Genomic DNA, 15,765 nt, shown 5'->3' on the forward strand with positions numbered 1-15,765 from the left:
ACATCTTGGAGATATCAATTCTCCATTAGATCTTTAAATCTAATAAAACTTGATCTCAGTAAAAATGTCAATAAGATTTTTGTGGAAACTTATTACCAAAAGCTCAGCACTTGTCCACGAGGCCAAATCAGAACGAGGACTACGTGGTTTGGGGAGGAAGGAAAGAGACATTTTATTACTTTGCCAGCAAAAGGAGGATGGAGACTCCTGTCTGAAATGCCATTGTTCTCATAATAAGCAGAAATATAGAGTTTTTAAAGGATGGGTTCTCAGCTTCAGACAATTACTGTTCAACTACAGTTGACGATTCTGATCTTCCCATCTCTGCTGAAGACAATTCCCTGACCTCCACCCAGGACCTCCCTTTACCAGGTTTGGGCTGAGCCATCTCCTTTAGCACAAATAACAAAAGACTTACCCTGCGCCTGCCAAGCACTGGGCTGAGGCAGGGATGTAGGTTTTAGTCCTCAAAAAGGAGTGGAGGATGTTCTAAAGAGACAGAAAATATTTTTGCTGTTTTTCTCAAGCCATTCCCTCTGTAACATATTCCCCACTGCCAGTATTTCCCTTCCATATCTAGGGGAGGAGGGGTGACTACTCTGTTACAAACTGAACAAGTTACTTCTTACCTTTACATGGTAAAATAAAAAATAAGAGCAAGAAAAGTACTGAAATAAAATGGCCTAAACTGACCAGATATTAAAATATATTATAAAACTATAATAATTAAAAAGTACTTGTACAGAAAAGATAAATTGATGGAACAGAATATTTACCCAAGTGTATGAGTTTCCTATTGGTGTTATAATAAATTACCACAAACTTAGTGGTTTGAAACAATAAAAATTTATCATATTGCAGTTCTGGAGGTCAGAATTCTGAAGTACATTTCAATGGGCTAAAATCAAGGTGTTGGCAGAATTGTGTTGCTCTGGAGGCCCAAAGGGATAATCTGTTTCCTTATCTTTTCTAGTTTCTAGAAGCTTCTGCATTTCTTGCATTGAGACCCCTTCCTCCAGTCAAAGCCAACAATCACATCATTCTGATCCCTGCTTCCAGTATTACATCTCCTTCTTCAACTCTGATATTGTGCCTCCCTCTCATAAAGACCCTCGTGATTACATTATCTGGCCTATTCAGATAATCCAGGGTAGTCTCCTCATCTCAAAATCCTTAACACAAATACATCTGCAAAGTACCTATTGCCATATAAGATAACATTCACAAGCTTCAGAAATCAAGATGTGGACATCTGTGGAGTCCATTATTCTGCCTACCGTGCCCAGATATAGAAACAAGTACATAGAGAAATTCAGTATATAATAAAGGAGGCATTCCAAATCAGTGGAGAAAAAAATAGACTTTATTAAATGGTCCTGGGACCAGCTGAGGAGGCTCATACCTGTAATCCCAAAGTTTTAGGAGGCTAAGCGGGGAGGATTGCTTGAGCCCAGGAGTTTGAGATTACAGTGAGCAATGATCATACCACTACACTCCAGCCTGGGCAACAGAATGAGACCCTGTCTCAAGATAAATAAATAAACAAACAAACAAATAAATAAATGGCTGGGATGACTACATAGTCATCTGGAAAAAATAAATTTGGGTCTATATCTTATCCTTTGTTAGGATAAATTTCCAAATGGATCAAAGATATAAATGGAAAATACTAATAAAAGTTCTAAGAGACTATGGATCTTACAGTGGGTTCTAAATATGACACAAATCCCAAAAGCTATAAGAAAATATTGATACATTTGATTACATATCTTTAAATTTTTATGTGGTAGAACCCATCATAAATAAAGTTAAAATAAAACAGACTGGGAGAAAATTGGCAACCTGTATCACAAAGAGTTTTGTCTTATGTTTACAGATGTTCTACAAATTAATATGAAAAAAGTAAATAATCTAGAAAAATTATTTATTTTTCAGAAATATTTTACAGAATATTAACAGATAGTTCACAGTAAAGGAGATAAAAATAGCTCTAACACATATGTGAAGACATTCAACCTCACAGATTGTGAGAGAATGCAAATTAAAACCATACTGAGATACCATGAAAAAGTCTGGTAATGTACTATGTTAATAATAGTTTGGGGATCTGGGCAGTCATTGCTAGTAAGATTGATATGATCATTTCACAGGGAAGTTTAGGACTTCTTAATCTATCAAAATTACAAATACAACTAGCCTTTGACTCAACAGCTCCATTTCTAGGAAGCTAGCCTACAGAAAAACTAAATCTGGTATCAAAAAGAGTCACTAGAAGATATACACTCTTGTGGGGCAAAAGAGATTTATCAGGAAGTCCTGAATGAAATCTCTCAGTGTCACCAAAAGTTCAGTACTTCTCCCCGTGGCCAAAGAATGAGGACAAGCAGTTTGAGGAAAAGGAAAGAAGTTTCTTAATCTGCCGGCAAATAAGAAGGACGGCAGATTCTCATCTTAACACATTAACTGCCATGTGAGATGTATTTAACTCAATGCTAGTTTTGAGCCCAGGGCCTCATGAAGCATATGTAACCCACACGTCTCTACCTTGGGAGCTGTGAAAACTATTTTTCAAGTTGCATATACCCATGCACAGACAACAATAAACAAATTTTTCATTAAAATCTTTTTATTCTATTTTCCTAAAAAAACACTGTGGCCCCAAGGAAAAGTTTTTTTCCTAGTGTAACAATGTGTTAAAGTACCATCCTTCTCCCTTTAAGCAGAAATACTGAGCTTTTAAAGGGAGTTTTCAGCTTTGGGCTATTGCTGTTTAACTACAGCATCTCCAGCTGACCTCTGCCTGGACAATTCCATTGAGACATCTTCTGTAGTACAAAAAAACAAAGAATACTCCCAGACCCCTCTGATTACTGGCCTGGAGCAGGAGTGCAGGTTTTAATTCCCGAAAAGGGTGAGGGGGTTTTAAAAAGATAGCTTGTAAAGCATTTTACCATTTTTCAGGCCATTACCTCTGTTACATCAGAACTACACCACCTCTAGTTATTTAGCCACAGGGCAAACTTCTCTGTATCCCCAATTTTTAATTTTTTTTTATTAAAGAGACAGTCTCACTTGGCTGCCCAGGCTGGAGTGCAATGGTACTATCATGGCTCACTGTAACCTTGAACTCCTGGGCTCAAGTGATCGTCCTTGTCTCAGCCCCCAGAGTAGCTGGGACTAGAGGTGTGTGCCACCATGCCCAGATAATTTTTTCTATGTTTAGTAGAGATGGGGTCTTGCTCTTGCTCAGGCTGGTCTCGAACTCCTGACCTCAAGGGATCCTCCTGCCTTGGCCTCCCAAAGTGCTGGGATTATAGGAGTAAGCCACCTCACCTGGCCTTAGGTTTTAATTTCTTCCAATGTTTGTTGTTTTCACGTACAAGTCTTAAACCTCCTTGGTTAAATTTATTCCTAAATAATTTTATGAAGTTATTATAAATGGAATTGTTTTCTTAATTTCATTTTTGGATTGTTCATTGCTAAGTATATAAAAATGATTTTTGAATACTGATATTGTATCTTGCAAACTTCCTGAACCATTTATCAATTTTAATAGTTTTTTAGTGGATTCCTTAGGATTTTCTATATACAAGATCATACCATCTGCAAATAGTTTTACTTCTTCCTTTCCAGTATGGATACCTTTTATTTCTTTTTCTTGCCTAACTGTCCTAATCATGGATAAACTAATGTGGTATATCTATACAATTAAATAAAAAGGAACAAAGTACTGATAAATACTACAACATGAATAGACCTTGAAAACATTATGCTAAATGAAAGCCAGTAACAAAAGACCAAGTATTATATTAGTCAATTTATATGAACTGTTCAAAATAGGGAAACCTATAGAGACACGAAGTAGATTAATAGTAGCTTTAAGAAATGTCAGGTGGGAAATGATGTGAAGATAGGATAATACCTAAAGGGTATTGGTTTTTTAAAAATTGTGGGAAAATATACAATTTAGAATTTGTTTTTCTAGATGATGAAAGTATTATAAAATTGATTGTGGTAATTATTAGATATAACTGTGAATATACTAAAAACCATCCAATTTTATACTTTAAATGATGAATTTTATGATGAGTGAATCATACTTCAATAAAGCTGATAAAAGAAAAAAAAGAAAGTGAGGAAAAAACTCCACAAATTGCTGGTCCCTACTCCTGGGTTTCAGATTCAGTAGGTTTGGGGCAAGGCTGATGCTGCTAACCTGGGAACTATACTTTGAGAACCACTGCATTAGCTCAGAGGACTGATAGTTTCCTGAGGAACCTCAAAATAGTTTTCTTTTACTGTTCTTCAGAGACACAGCGCTAACTCTGGTTTGTGCCTGGTTCTTACAGTAAAGTCTGACATATTTTAATCCTATCTTAGTTTTCAAATAGGTAAGTGGAACTAGAGGGAGGTTTCTTCGGTATATCTTCAAAGGTCTATTGGATACATGCTAAAATACTCTTCACTTCATAAAGAAATACTACTTACAGAAGATTTCAAGTAATACACTTATTTTAATAGTGCAAAAAATAATCTGTTTTCTAGTTAGTGAAGAAAACCTTTCAAAAAATTTATGAAAATAGCCAATACTGTGAACAAAGAAAAACACAAATAGCTAGGTAAATATTACAATTATGAACTAATATTACAAATCCAAGAAAGCAGAGACCATCATTACAAGCCAAATCGTTCTTAGAGCTGGTTATTCCAGGTTACTAAGATGCATAAAACAAAACGTCTACTGTTTAGACTTATAGAAAAGAAATAAAACAACCCTAATAAGAAAGCTAACTTAACCTTCATAGAAATAGACCATATTGATGACTTTAAAGTTTTTCCAAGGAGTTTATGGAAATAGGGAACATCTACACCTTGATTTTTATAGCAAATGAGTTTTGTGTTGACTTTTGAAGGTTAAAAGACCATGTGATCTTTTGATGTATAGCTCAGAAGTAAAAACCAATCAAGAGGGAAGATAACATTCCTGGTACCCATAGGACTTTAATCTTAAAGTGTAAAGCAAAATTTTAAGATAAATTAGTTAAAAAATGTAAATGTATTTTAGTTTAGAATTAAATATAAAACAAAATTTATCATGATTGGGATTTAACTAAGTTTGAGTAAAAGTTTTTTCATATTTGCCTACCTCATAGATAATATTGCTCATTTAATAATCAATGGATACTATTTTTGTATATGAGGAGGGTGTGGCTTCAGGAACCAATACTTATAGCAAGTTTATTATTTTATTATTACTGCCTGAAATTGATAGTGTTTTGGATATGATATTGTCTGAAGTGTCATTATTTAATAAAAGATTGAGACTCTTGCTCTAAAGTATCCTTTAGAAAGATGTAAGCTGCCTAGGCCGAATCTCTTTATATTGTATTTCTATATGAATTTCTATATACATCTCCTTATTACATGACAAACACAAAAAACAACATTAATATATTTACATACGTATACTGGACCCAAATGAATCAACTTTCCCTAGAAAAATTATACTTATTAAGCAAACATTAATGGATACTATAGAATAAAAGGCAGGGCCCTCAAGAAAAGATGGCAACCATTCCAATAGCTGAATACTATTGCTTTCTCTTAACAGCATTTTTGAAATGGAGAAAAAGGAAGAATAGTTTGTAGATGCTCATGTCTCTACTCCAGAAATACCTCCTGGGCAGAAGCCAGGCCACCTAAGAATCAAAGCTCTATATATGGGAAAAGGGCTGTTTTTGTCATTGGTAACAGCTCTTAAAAGTTACTCCTTAGGGTTTGCACTAAAGCAGAGAGCCCTACTTTATTTAGGGAAATTTTCCGTAAGTCTCCTACTACTTAAACCTTTGGTACAAAGACACATAAGTTGATAACAGGCTACTTGAGGCCTTTTCTCATTCCTGACTGTAAAGACTTAAAAACTAACCATATGAAATAACTATCACGTCATCAGAGGAATTTTACTAGGGCATCTTTGTCCTAAAGAAAAAGGTTACAGAGCAATGGAGACCCTGACATAATGTCATTAAGTACATTGTAGTTGATTGTTACAGCTGTAGTCCATGGGTCTAGTGGAAGAAATGGCAGTCATGAAGCAGATCTTGGTAAATTTGCTTGACTACATTCTTCAGGTAGTTGTCCTCCCGTGGCACTTTAGATAGAATGGTAGCAATTTCATCTTGGCTAGAAAGAACAAAAGGTTAATTTTTCTGGAATCTTATACTTGTCTCCAATTCAGTGGAATTTTATGTTCTTGGGTATGGTTTCTCAGTCTCCTAGGAAGTGTACATGGGCATTTCTGGGAATAACCAGACTGTCCAGTTTGAAATGGAATTCCAAAACAAGGCCTAAGGAACAGTTTTATTTGAGCCAAGAGGCAAAGTACAAAAAAGAAAAACAAAAAAAAAAGAAACCATTTTGTATGTAATTGTAAGGTATCTTTTTTTCTTTATATATAAGTAGAGAGTTTATTTGGGCCAAGTTTGAGAACTGCAACCTGGGAGCATAGATTCACGTTGCCTTGACTATATGTTCCGATCAGCAGCATTTTACAAGTGGGTTTTTCATTTTTGTTTTTAGAGACAGGGTCTCTCTATGTTGCCCAGGCTAGAGTGCAGTGGCTATTCACAGGCATGGTCTCACTACTTATCAGCATGGAAGTTTTGATCCACCCTGTTTCTGACCTGGGCTGGTTCATGCCTCCTTAGGCAAACTGGAGGCACCACCCTCCCACACCCCAACTCCCTCTACCGGGAGGTACCCATGGTGATGCTGAACTTACTGTAGACACCTGGTCAGCATAGCACACTTACAGCCCAGAACTCGAGCAATCCTCCTGGCCTTAGCTTCCTGAGGTATCTTGACCTAGCTGCTTTCTCTGGCTATAAAAATCTGTTGGTGTTTGTTGATGGATTTAAAGTAGGCAAATTCTAAACTCTGCCATCTTCCAATCTGTCAACAGTATGTCTAAAAAGTCACAAAATATATCAAATCCTAGTAGGAATAAGACATTTTTAGAAGTGTTTTGACTGCACAGCTTTTCAAGTGATTATTCTGTTTTTAAGGCCATAGAAGTTGTTTATATGTGATCTGGGCTAAGCTTATAAAGGATTTTTTCCTTCTTGATTCCTGTTCTATGTAGACGTGTTTAAAAAGTGAAGCAGATATAAAAGAATAGACCAATGGTCTCCAGCATCCACTGGAGATAGCAATGAAGGTCACTGACTTTAAGAACAATTCTTCAAAACGAAGTCAGAGAGAACTGACATTTAGCTCTCTCTGTGGTCCATCCATTTGCTGACCGCTTTGAGGGATCTTTCAAATAAAATAAAAAAGGTGAAAAGGTAGTTGGGAGTCTTATCCTGTTGGCCCTTTACTCACCCAATGTTCCCAAGGTGATTTTGAACGGTGAAAGGCAATGGTACAGATGGATAATGAGCTGAGAGAGACAAAGTTATTTCAAACTTTGCAAATGCGGCAGAGCTACAGAATAAAAGCCTCAATCTGTAAAAGACAAGATCCATAATTAAAAATGTAAAACAAAACTAGACTGAAACACAAATACATTTTCTTTTTACACTGGCATGCCAAAATTAGATGTACATTATTTCTTGCCCTTACCAAATGAACAAGGGTGAAACATCTGGAACAAGGTATTACAGGCCGGGCGCGGTGGCTCACGCCTGTAATCCTAGCACTCTGGGAGGCCGAGGTGGGCGGATCGTTTGAGCTCAGGAGTTCGAGACTAGCCTGAGCTAGAGCGAGACCCCACCTCTACTAAAAATAGAAAGAAATTATATGGACAGCTAAAAATATATATAGAAAAAATTAGCCGGGCATGGTGGTGCATGCCTGTAGTCCCAGCTACTCGGGAGGCTGAGACAGGAGGATCGCTTGAGCTCAGGAGTTTGAGGTTGCTGTGAGCTAGGCTGACGCCACGGCACTCACTCTAGCCTGGGCAACAGAGTGAGACTCTGTCTCAAAAAAAAAAAAAAAAAAAAAAAAAGGTATTACAATAACTGTTTTATCATTATTAGTCATGAAACGTGTTAACAAAATATATTAGTTTAATAAGTTTTTAACTAATTACTTACTGTTATGGGTTAAATTGTATTCCCTCAGAATTCTATGGTTAAGTGCTAACCCCCCAAAATCTCAGAGTGTGACTTTATTTGGAAATCAGATCATTATAGATGCAATTAGTTAAATGAGGTCTTATTGGAGTAGGGTGGGCTCCTAATCCAACATGACTGGTGTCCTTACAAAAAGGGGGAAATCTGGACACGGACATGTGCAATGAAAGAACACCATGTCAAGATGAAGGCAGAGATCAGGGTTATACATTTATAAGCCAAGTAATGCCAAAGATTGCCAGTAAACCACCAGATGTTAGGAGAAAGACATGGAACCAATTCCCTCATAGCCCTCAGAAAGAACCAACCCTGATGACTCCTCAATGTCAGATTTGTAGCCTCTGGAAGTGTGAAACAATAAATTTCTGTTGTTTAAGCCAGGGGTCCCCAACCTTTTTGGCACCAAGGACCAATTTCAGGGAAAACAATTTTTCCATGGACCAGGGAAGGAGGAATGGTTTGGGGATGATTCAAGTGCATTACATTTATTGTGCAGTCAAACCTCTCTGCTGATGATAATCTGTATTTGCAGCTGCTCCCCAGCACTAGCATCATCACCTCAGGTCCACCTCAGATCATCAGGGATTGGATTCTCATAAGGAACGCGCAGCCTAGATCCCTCACATGTGCAGTTTACAGTAAGATTGGAGCTCCCATGAGAATCTAATGCTGTAGCTGATCTGACAGGGGGTGGAGGTCATCTGGTGTTGTGAGTCATGGGGAGTGTTTGTAAATACAGAGGAAGCTTTGCTCACTCTCCCTATGCTCACTTCCTACTGTGCAGCCCGCTTGCTAATAAGCCAGGGACCAGCACTGGTCCGAGGCTCAGGGGTTGGGGACCAAAGGTTTAAGGCATCCAACGTGTAGTATTTTGTTATGGTAGTCCTAGAGAACTAATATACTTACTCAGTATTATTCACATCTATGTTCATCAGGTTATAATTTGGTCCCCATCTCTTTAAAAACTCAATCTCCTCTCCAAGGAGTCTGCAATGGTTCACTGCCAGTGAGAGTTCTTGAAGCATCTAGGAAAAATAGCGGGAAAAAAAAATTGATGAAATTATGAAAACACTTCAACGTTTAGTGGCTCTTTTATAAAGAACCCTAAGAAGTTAAACAATTGAATATATTTATCATTTCAGGATCCATTATATATGTAAAATTTCAGTTCTGCTTTTCGGGAAATATAACAAATTCTCCTTTAAATACTTCAGTCAGACTTTTACCTTAGGTATCTCATGCTGTATTGTACATTTCTTCTTCCAAGATTCCTGTTCTTCAATGTACTGGAAAATAAGCTTATGAACTAAAAGGGAGGAAGGAGGAGCTTTATCCTCTGGGAAAGGAAAAAAAAAAATCAAAAGCAGCATATTACTTATTATTCATATATTTTATGTAAGCAAAAAACACCCTATTATATAAGGTAGAAATACCCTCAAACTACTAGGTGGCTAGGTATCCTCCTCCACTTTTATTTTCAAACATGATTGTAACATATATGGTAAACATAAGACATTCCTACAAAAACTCAAACCTTTATCACACACAGAATAGTACTTGGTTAATGTAACATAAAACTGAGTTTTAATCTGGCTTTCTTTACTAACTGATACCAAGTACAACACTTAATTTTTTTGATCTGTACTTCCATAATTTGCAAAATGGGGAATAAATAATACCTACTTTATAATGTTAATGTAAGTAATACACATGTCCAATACAGACTAAGTGTTCACAGTGATGATTTTTAAATTATGGAAATAGCTATTATTAATCACTGCTCAAGACTTAGTAATAATAATAAATGATTTCTTTTAAAACCTATGCAATATTTGGGATATTACCCAGTTTTACATTCAATACACATTTCAAGGAAAAATTATTATTGTTTATATTTAACCTAGTATGTGAAAGAGTTCTTTTTTTGTTTGTTTGTTTTTTTAAGACAGAGTCTCACTCTGTTGCCTGGGCTAGAGTGAGTGCCGTGGCGTCAGCCTAGCTCACAGCAACCTCAAACTCCTGGGCTCAAGCAATCCTCCTGCCTTAGCCTCCCAAGTAGCTGGGACTACAGGAATGTGCCACCATGCCCGGCTAATTTTTCTATATATATTTTTAGCTGTCCATATAATTTCTTTCTATTTTTAGTAGAGATGGGGTCTCGCTCAGGCTGGTCTCGCACTCCTGAGCTCAAATAATCCGCCCGCCTCGGCCTCCCAGAGTGCTAGGATTACAGGTGTGAGCCACCGCGTTGGCCGGTGAAACAGTTCTTGAGGAGCAATTTTTTTTTTTTTTTTGAGACAAAGTCTCGCTCTTTTGCCCTGGCTAGAGTGCCGTGGAGCTAACAGCAACCTCAAACTCCTAGGCTTAAGCAATCCTTCTGCCTCAGCCTCCCGAGTAGCTGGGACCACAGGCATGCGCCACCGTACCTGGCTAATTTTTTTTTTCTATATATTTTTAGTTGTCCAGATAATTTCTTTCTATTTTTTAGTAGAGACGGGGGTCTCACTCTTGCTCAGGCTGGTCTCGAACTCCTGACCTCGAGTGATCCTCCCACCTCAGCCTCCGACAGTGCTAGGATTACAGGTATGAGCTACCGTGCCTGGCCTTGAGGAACAATTTTTTTTTTTTTTTTTTTTTGAGACAGAGTCTCACTCTCTTGCCCGGGCCAGAGTGCCGTGGCATCAGACTAGCTCACAGCAACCTCAAACACCTGGGCTCAAGGGATCCTCCTGCCTCAGCCTCCCAAGTAGCTGAATTACAAGCATGTGCCACCATGCCCGGTTAATTTTTTTTTTTCTATTTTTAGTTGTTTCACTAATTTCTTTCTATTTTTAGTAGAGACGGGGTCCTGCTCTTGCTCAGGCTGGTCTCGAAGTGCTGAGCTTAAGCGATCCTCCTGCCTCGGCCTCCCAGAGTGCTAGGATTACAGGCGTGAGCCACTGCACCCAGCCTTGAGGAACAATTGATACCTGGAAATCACCAACAAATTTTTAGAGGCTTAAATGTCTTGAACTTACCATCCAACAGAGATTGAAAATTCATGTCCACAATCTTCCTGTCAGGCTTCTCCAGGAAACAGAAACCAACTAGGAAAAACCAGAAAAAGGATAGTATTTATTTTTACTGATTTTAAGCCACATAAAACTCAGTAGTTTAGAATCCTACTCCTTCTGGGTAGCAGGGGTTTTGTTAATAGGCAATTGAAGGTTTATCCTACATTCTACTATCTAACTCAAATCAAGACACTCTTAAAGGCCAGGCACGGTGGCTCACGCCTGTAATCCTAGCACTCTGGGAGGCCGAGGTGGGCGGATCATTTGAGCTCAGGAGTTCGAGACCAGTCTGAGCAACAGCGAGACTCCATCTCTACTAAAAATAGAAAGAAATGATATGGACAGCTAAAAATATATATAGAAAAAATTAGCCGGGCATGGTGGTGCATGCCTGTAGTCCCAACTACTCGGGAGGCTGAGACAGGAGGATCCCTTGAGCTCAGGAGTTTGAGGTTGCTGTGAGCTAGGCTGACGCCACGGCACTCACTCTAGCCTGGGCAACAAAGTGAGACTCTGGCTCAAAAAAAAAAAAGATAATTTTATTTTCAGGAATCATATAAGGAAAATGGCTATGACCTCCTCACACCTACTATCCTTGTACAAATAGAAAATATTTAACAAAGAGAAAAGAATTTGAAAGACAGGAGATAACTCTAGAGTCTAGAGGAGTAACCATCTATCCTAGCTACCTAAAAATTATTATAGCAATGCTAAGAGCATAAATCATTTTTATTCTAAGTGTTAGGCACTGTGGATACCATAATGATAAAAATAGACATGATCAACCTATGCCCTCAAGAAGTTTACAATTTAAGGGGACTTGTTTATTGGTACAGATCACTGTACCAATAAACATACCAAGAACTACAAACTGTGATAAGCACTACTAAGGAAAACTGCAGGAAGCAATGAGGACATATAAGAGGGCAAATGGCAGAGAGGATAGGTGAAAGAAGAGTTAGGGAAAACTTTCCTGAGAAAGTGGTAATCGAGGCTTAGCTCTTAAGGATTAGTAGGAATTTATAAGAGCAGGGAAAGAGCTCCTGGGCATAAGAAACATCAGCATGAAGGTCCTGATGTAGGATGGAATATGACGGAGCATAAAAGACCATAATCATTTAAGGAAATGAAAGAAGTCTATTGTGGCCAACATGTAGAGAATTGGTAGGAAGGTATTCATAATAAAAGATGAGTCAGGAAAGTGGGAAAAATTCAATTCATGCAAAACTTTATAAGCTATATTAAATATTTTTATCATTAGCCTAAGAGTAGTAGGTGCATGATCAGATTTTCAATTATCACTGTAGTTATAGAGAGGAGAATGAATTGGAGAGGAAAGGAAGATCCATAAAGACCAGTTAGAATGTTATCATAGTCATCAAGGTTAGAGATAACTACTAACACGGCCAGGGGCGGTGGCTCATGCCTGTCATCCTAGCACTCTGGCAGGCTGAAGCGGGAGGACTGCTTGAGCTCAGGAGTCTGAGACCAGCCTATGCAAGAGTGAGACACCATCTCTACTAAAAACAGAAAAATTAGGCAGGCGCCGTGGCACGTGCCTATAGTCCCAGCTACTTGGGAGGCTGAGGTAGGAGGATCGCTTGAGCCCAGGAGTTTGAGGTTGCAGTGAGCTATGATGATGCCACTGCACTCTAGCTAGGTGACAGAGTAAGACAATGTCTGAAAAAAAAAAGTTATCCTTTAGCTGGGTGTGGTGGCGCATGCCTGTAGTCCCAGCTCCAGCTACTAGGGAGGCTGAGGCAGGAGGATAACTTGAGCCCAGGAGTTTGAGGTTGCAGTGAGCTATGATCACACCCTGTCCTCATGCCCGGGCAACAAAGGGAGACAATCTCCAAAAAAAAGTTACCATTTGAATTTTGAGTGAGTTTAGCCGTTCACTTTTCTGCAGAGGAACTATCTCACTTTGGCTACTCACCTACTGATTCTCCAAAGGTGATGGTGAGTTCTACTGTGTCATAAACAAAGGTGAATACAGCTTGGTCATCACTCCACTCAATGACTTCCCATTCAGACAGACTGGAGAAAGATAAACAAGATAAGAAAAGAATTTTTTTTCCCTAAGATAAAAGAAGAGGGAGCCAGCCTGAGCAAGAGCAAGATCCCATCTCTACTAAAAAAATAGAAAGAAATTAGCTGGACAACTAAAAATATATAGAAAAAAATGAGCTGGGCATGGTGGTGCATGTCTGTAGTCCCAGCTACTCGGGAGGCTGAGGCAGAAGGATTGCTGAAGCCCAGGAGTTTGAGGTTGCTGTGAGCGAGGCTGATGCCATGGCACTCTAGCCTGGGCAACAGGGTGAGACTCCGTCTCAAAAAAAAAAAAAAAAAAAAAAATTTAAATTAAATTAAAAAAAAAAGAAGAGGGTGAACTGGTACCACCCAAATACTGTGTTTTTCCACTAGATTGGCAGACAATATTTCAATTCAAATATTGTAAATGTACAAACTTATGCTTTTGAAATAAATAAGAGATCAATCTTAAGTTATATACCATAGAAAAATCCAAGTCTATGTAATGTAAAGTGTTAAGTATTTAAAAATTATAATTCCATAGTTCTCCGACTCTGTATATTTTCAGCTTAGTGTTGAGTATACTGATTTTCTGAGGCTGCATTGTACTAGAGGTTAAAAACAGCAACACATTAAAAACATATCAACTCTTCCAGTAGGTTCAGACAATGACCAAGGCACAGGATAAGACAGAAACTAATGACACCTGCATTTCCTTACCTCAGCTGATCCAGTAGCTCTTCAGTTCTCTTTGTTTGTTTTTGCAGACAGTCTATTTGAGTAAGTATCTGCTTTTTTTGTACCTCCAGTTCTAAGAGATTTCTGCAAATAAAAGCAGGTATTCATATAGAGATAAAGCCTTTGTTAGAGAATTCAGACTATTAATCTAAAAGGTTTATAGCAATAATTCACATGCTAGATAGCTCCCCATTGAGGTAATAATGCAGGTGTATGGCATCTATTTCTGCATTATTAGTTTTAGTGGGTTTTTTTGATAAGCATTAATCTAGAAGTGGGCCTACTTAGGAAAGGTGTAAATCATTGTCTCTCAAATTAGGATCCATAAAGATATCCCTGGGATTCACATGTTAATTATTAAATATTACATTTTTAGTTAAAAAAATTATTTTATTTTATTTTTAGAGATGGGGTCTCGCTCTGTCACCCAGGCTAGGGCAATTATAGCTCACTGCAGCCTCAAACTCCTGGGTTCCAGTGTTTCTCCTGCCTCAGCCTTCTGAGTAGCTGGGAATACAGGTGCATGCCACCATATCTGGCTTGTTTTTTTGTTTGTTTTTTTTCAGAGATAGGGTCTTGGTATGTTGCCCAGACTGGTCTTGACCTTCTGGCCTCAAGCAATCCTCCTGCCTCAACCTCCTGAGTAGCTGGAACTACAGGCATGCTCCACCATGCTGGGATAATGTTTTTATTTTTTGCAAAGATAGGGTCTTGATACATTGCCCAGGCTGGTCTCAAACTCCTGGGCTCAAGTGATCCTCTCACCTCAGCCTCCCAGAGTGGTAGGATTACAGGTGAGAGGCACCACTCTTAGCTTACTTTCTGTCTTACAGTAAAATAAGAGTCATAAGCCTTGCCGGGAGCGGTGGCTCACGCCTGTAATCCTAGCACTCTGGAAGGCCGAGACGGGAGGATCGCTCCAGGTCAGGAGTTCAAGACCAGCCTGAGCAAGAGCGAGACCCCCATCTCTACTAAAAATAGAAACAAATGATCTGGACAGCTAAAAATATATATAGAAAAAATTAGCCGGGCATGGTGGCGCATGCCTGTAGTCCCAGCTACTTGGGAGGCTGAGGCAGTAGGATCGCTTGAGCCCAGGAGTTTGAGGTTGCTGTGAGCTAGGCTGATGCCACGGCACCTCTAGCCCAGTCAACAGAGTGAGACTCTGTCTCAATAAAAAAAAAAAAAAAAAAAGCCTAAGAAATATATACCTCCTTTTATATTTACTTAAATATAATATAAAAGCAGTTTAATGCTAGGTTTATTTTCTTAAGTATTCAAACAATAAGCGCTTCAAAAATATTGTTGACTAAGATGGCCTCTAGGGTCCAATTCAAAGTGGAGCAGAAGCCCTGAGTCAGCCTTAGTCAAGAGTCATGTCCCCAATTCTGTCAGTCTCTGGAGGCAAGAAGTCATTTAGCCGTCAGGAGTTTGGCATTATATTTTCTAACATTTGGATTGAAGGCTGACCTTTGAAGCTCTTCTTCTTCAGTTTTCAGCTGTTCTAATTCTTTGAAAAGAAAAAAAATATCCAGAATGGATACATTAGAATGTTGCCACAAAATCATGTCTTAGTGAAAATTCTATCAGACTTAATCTCACCTAAACATACAAACAGAACAGAAGGGCTTTTTTTCCCATTTATCTCCTTAACTAATTCAGTTACCTTTCTCTGCAGCTCTTATTTCAGAATCCCCTTCTTCCATAGGATTGTCTTTCTCTTCATTCTCCAAATTCTTAGTTTCTAAAGTAGATAACATCCATTAGAAAAACTCAGTCAAAAAAATTTATTAAACAATCAAGAGATTATT

The 15,765-nt window shown here is 38.3% G+C and overlaps 1 protein-coding gene across 1 annotated transcript in view; it reads right to left on the reverse strand.

Annotated features, from left to right (window-relative positions):
- Positions 1-6,068: 6,068 nt before the first annotated feature.
- Positions 6,069-15,765, reverse strand: part of KNL1 (kinetochore scaffold 1) — a 49,736-nt gene continuing 40,039 nt past the window's right edge. The window contains exons 17-25 of the mRNA XM_069461503.1: positions 15,621-15,698; positions 15,425-15,464; positions 13,937-14,038; positions 13,122-13,222; positions 11,150-11,218; positions 9,359-9,468; positions 9,039-9,157; positions 7,381-7,503; positions 6,069-6,183 (exon numbers count right to left, since the gene is read on the reverse strand). Coding sequence (XP_069317604.1) covers positions 6,069-6,183; positions 7,381-7,503; positions 9,039-9,157; positions 9,359-9,468; positions 11,150-11,218; positions 13,122-13,222; positions 13,937-14,038; positions 15,425-15,464; positions 15,621-15,698 — 857 coding nt within the window. The remainder of the gene's footprint in view (positions 6,184-7,380; positions 7,504-9,038; positions 9,158-9,358; positions 9,469-11,149; positions 11,219-13,121; positions 13,223-13,936; positions 14,039-15,424; positions 15,465-15,620; positions 15,699-15,765) is intronic.

The sequence above is a fragment of the Eulemur rufifrons genome, chromosome 2 (assembly GCF_041146395.1).
Source record: "Eulemur rufifrons isolate Redbay chromosome 2, OSU_ERuf_1, whole genome shotgun sequence".
NCBI classification, from domain to species: Eukaryota; Metazoa; Chordata; class Mammalia; order Primates; family Lemuridae; genus Eulemur; species Eulemur rufifrons.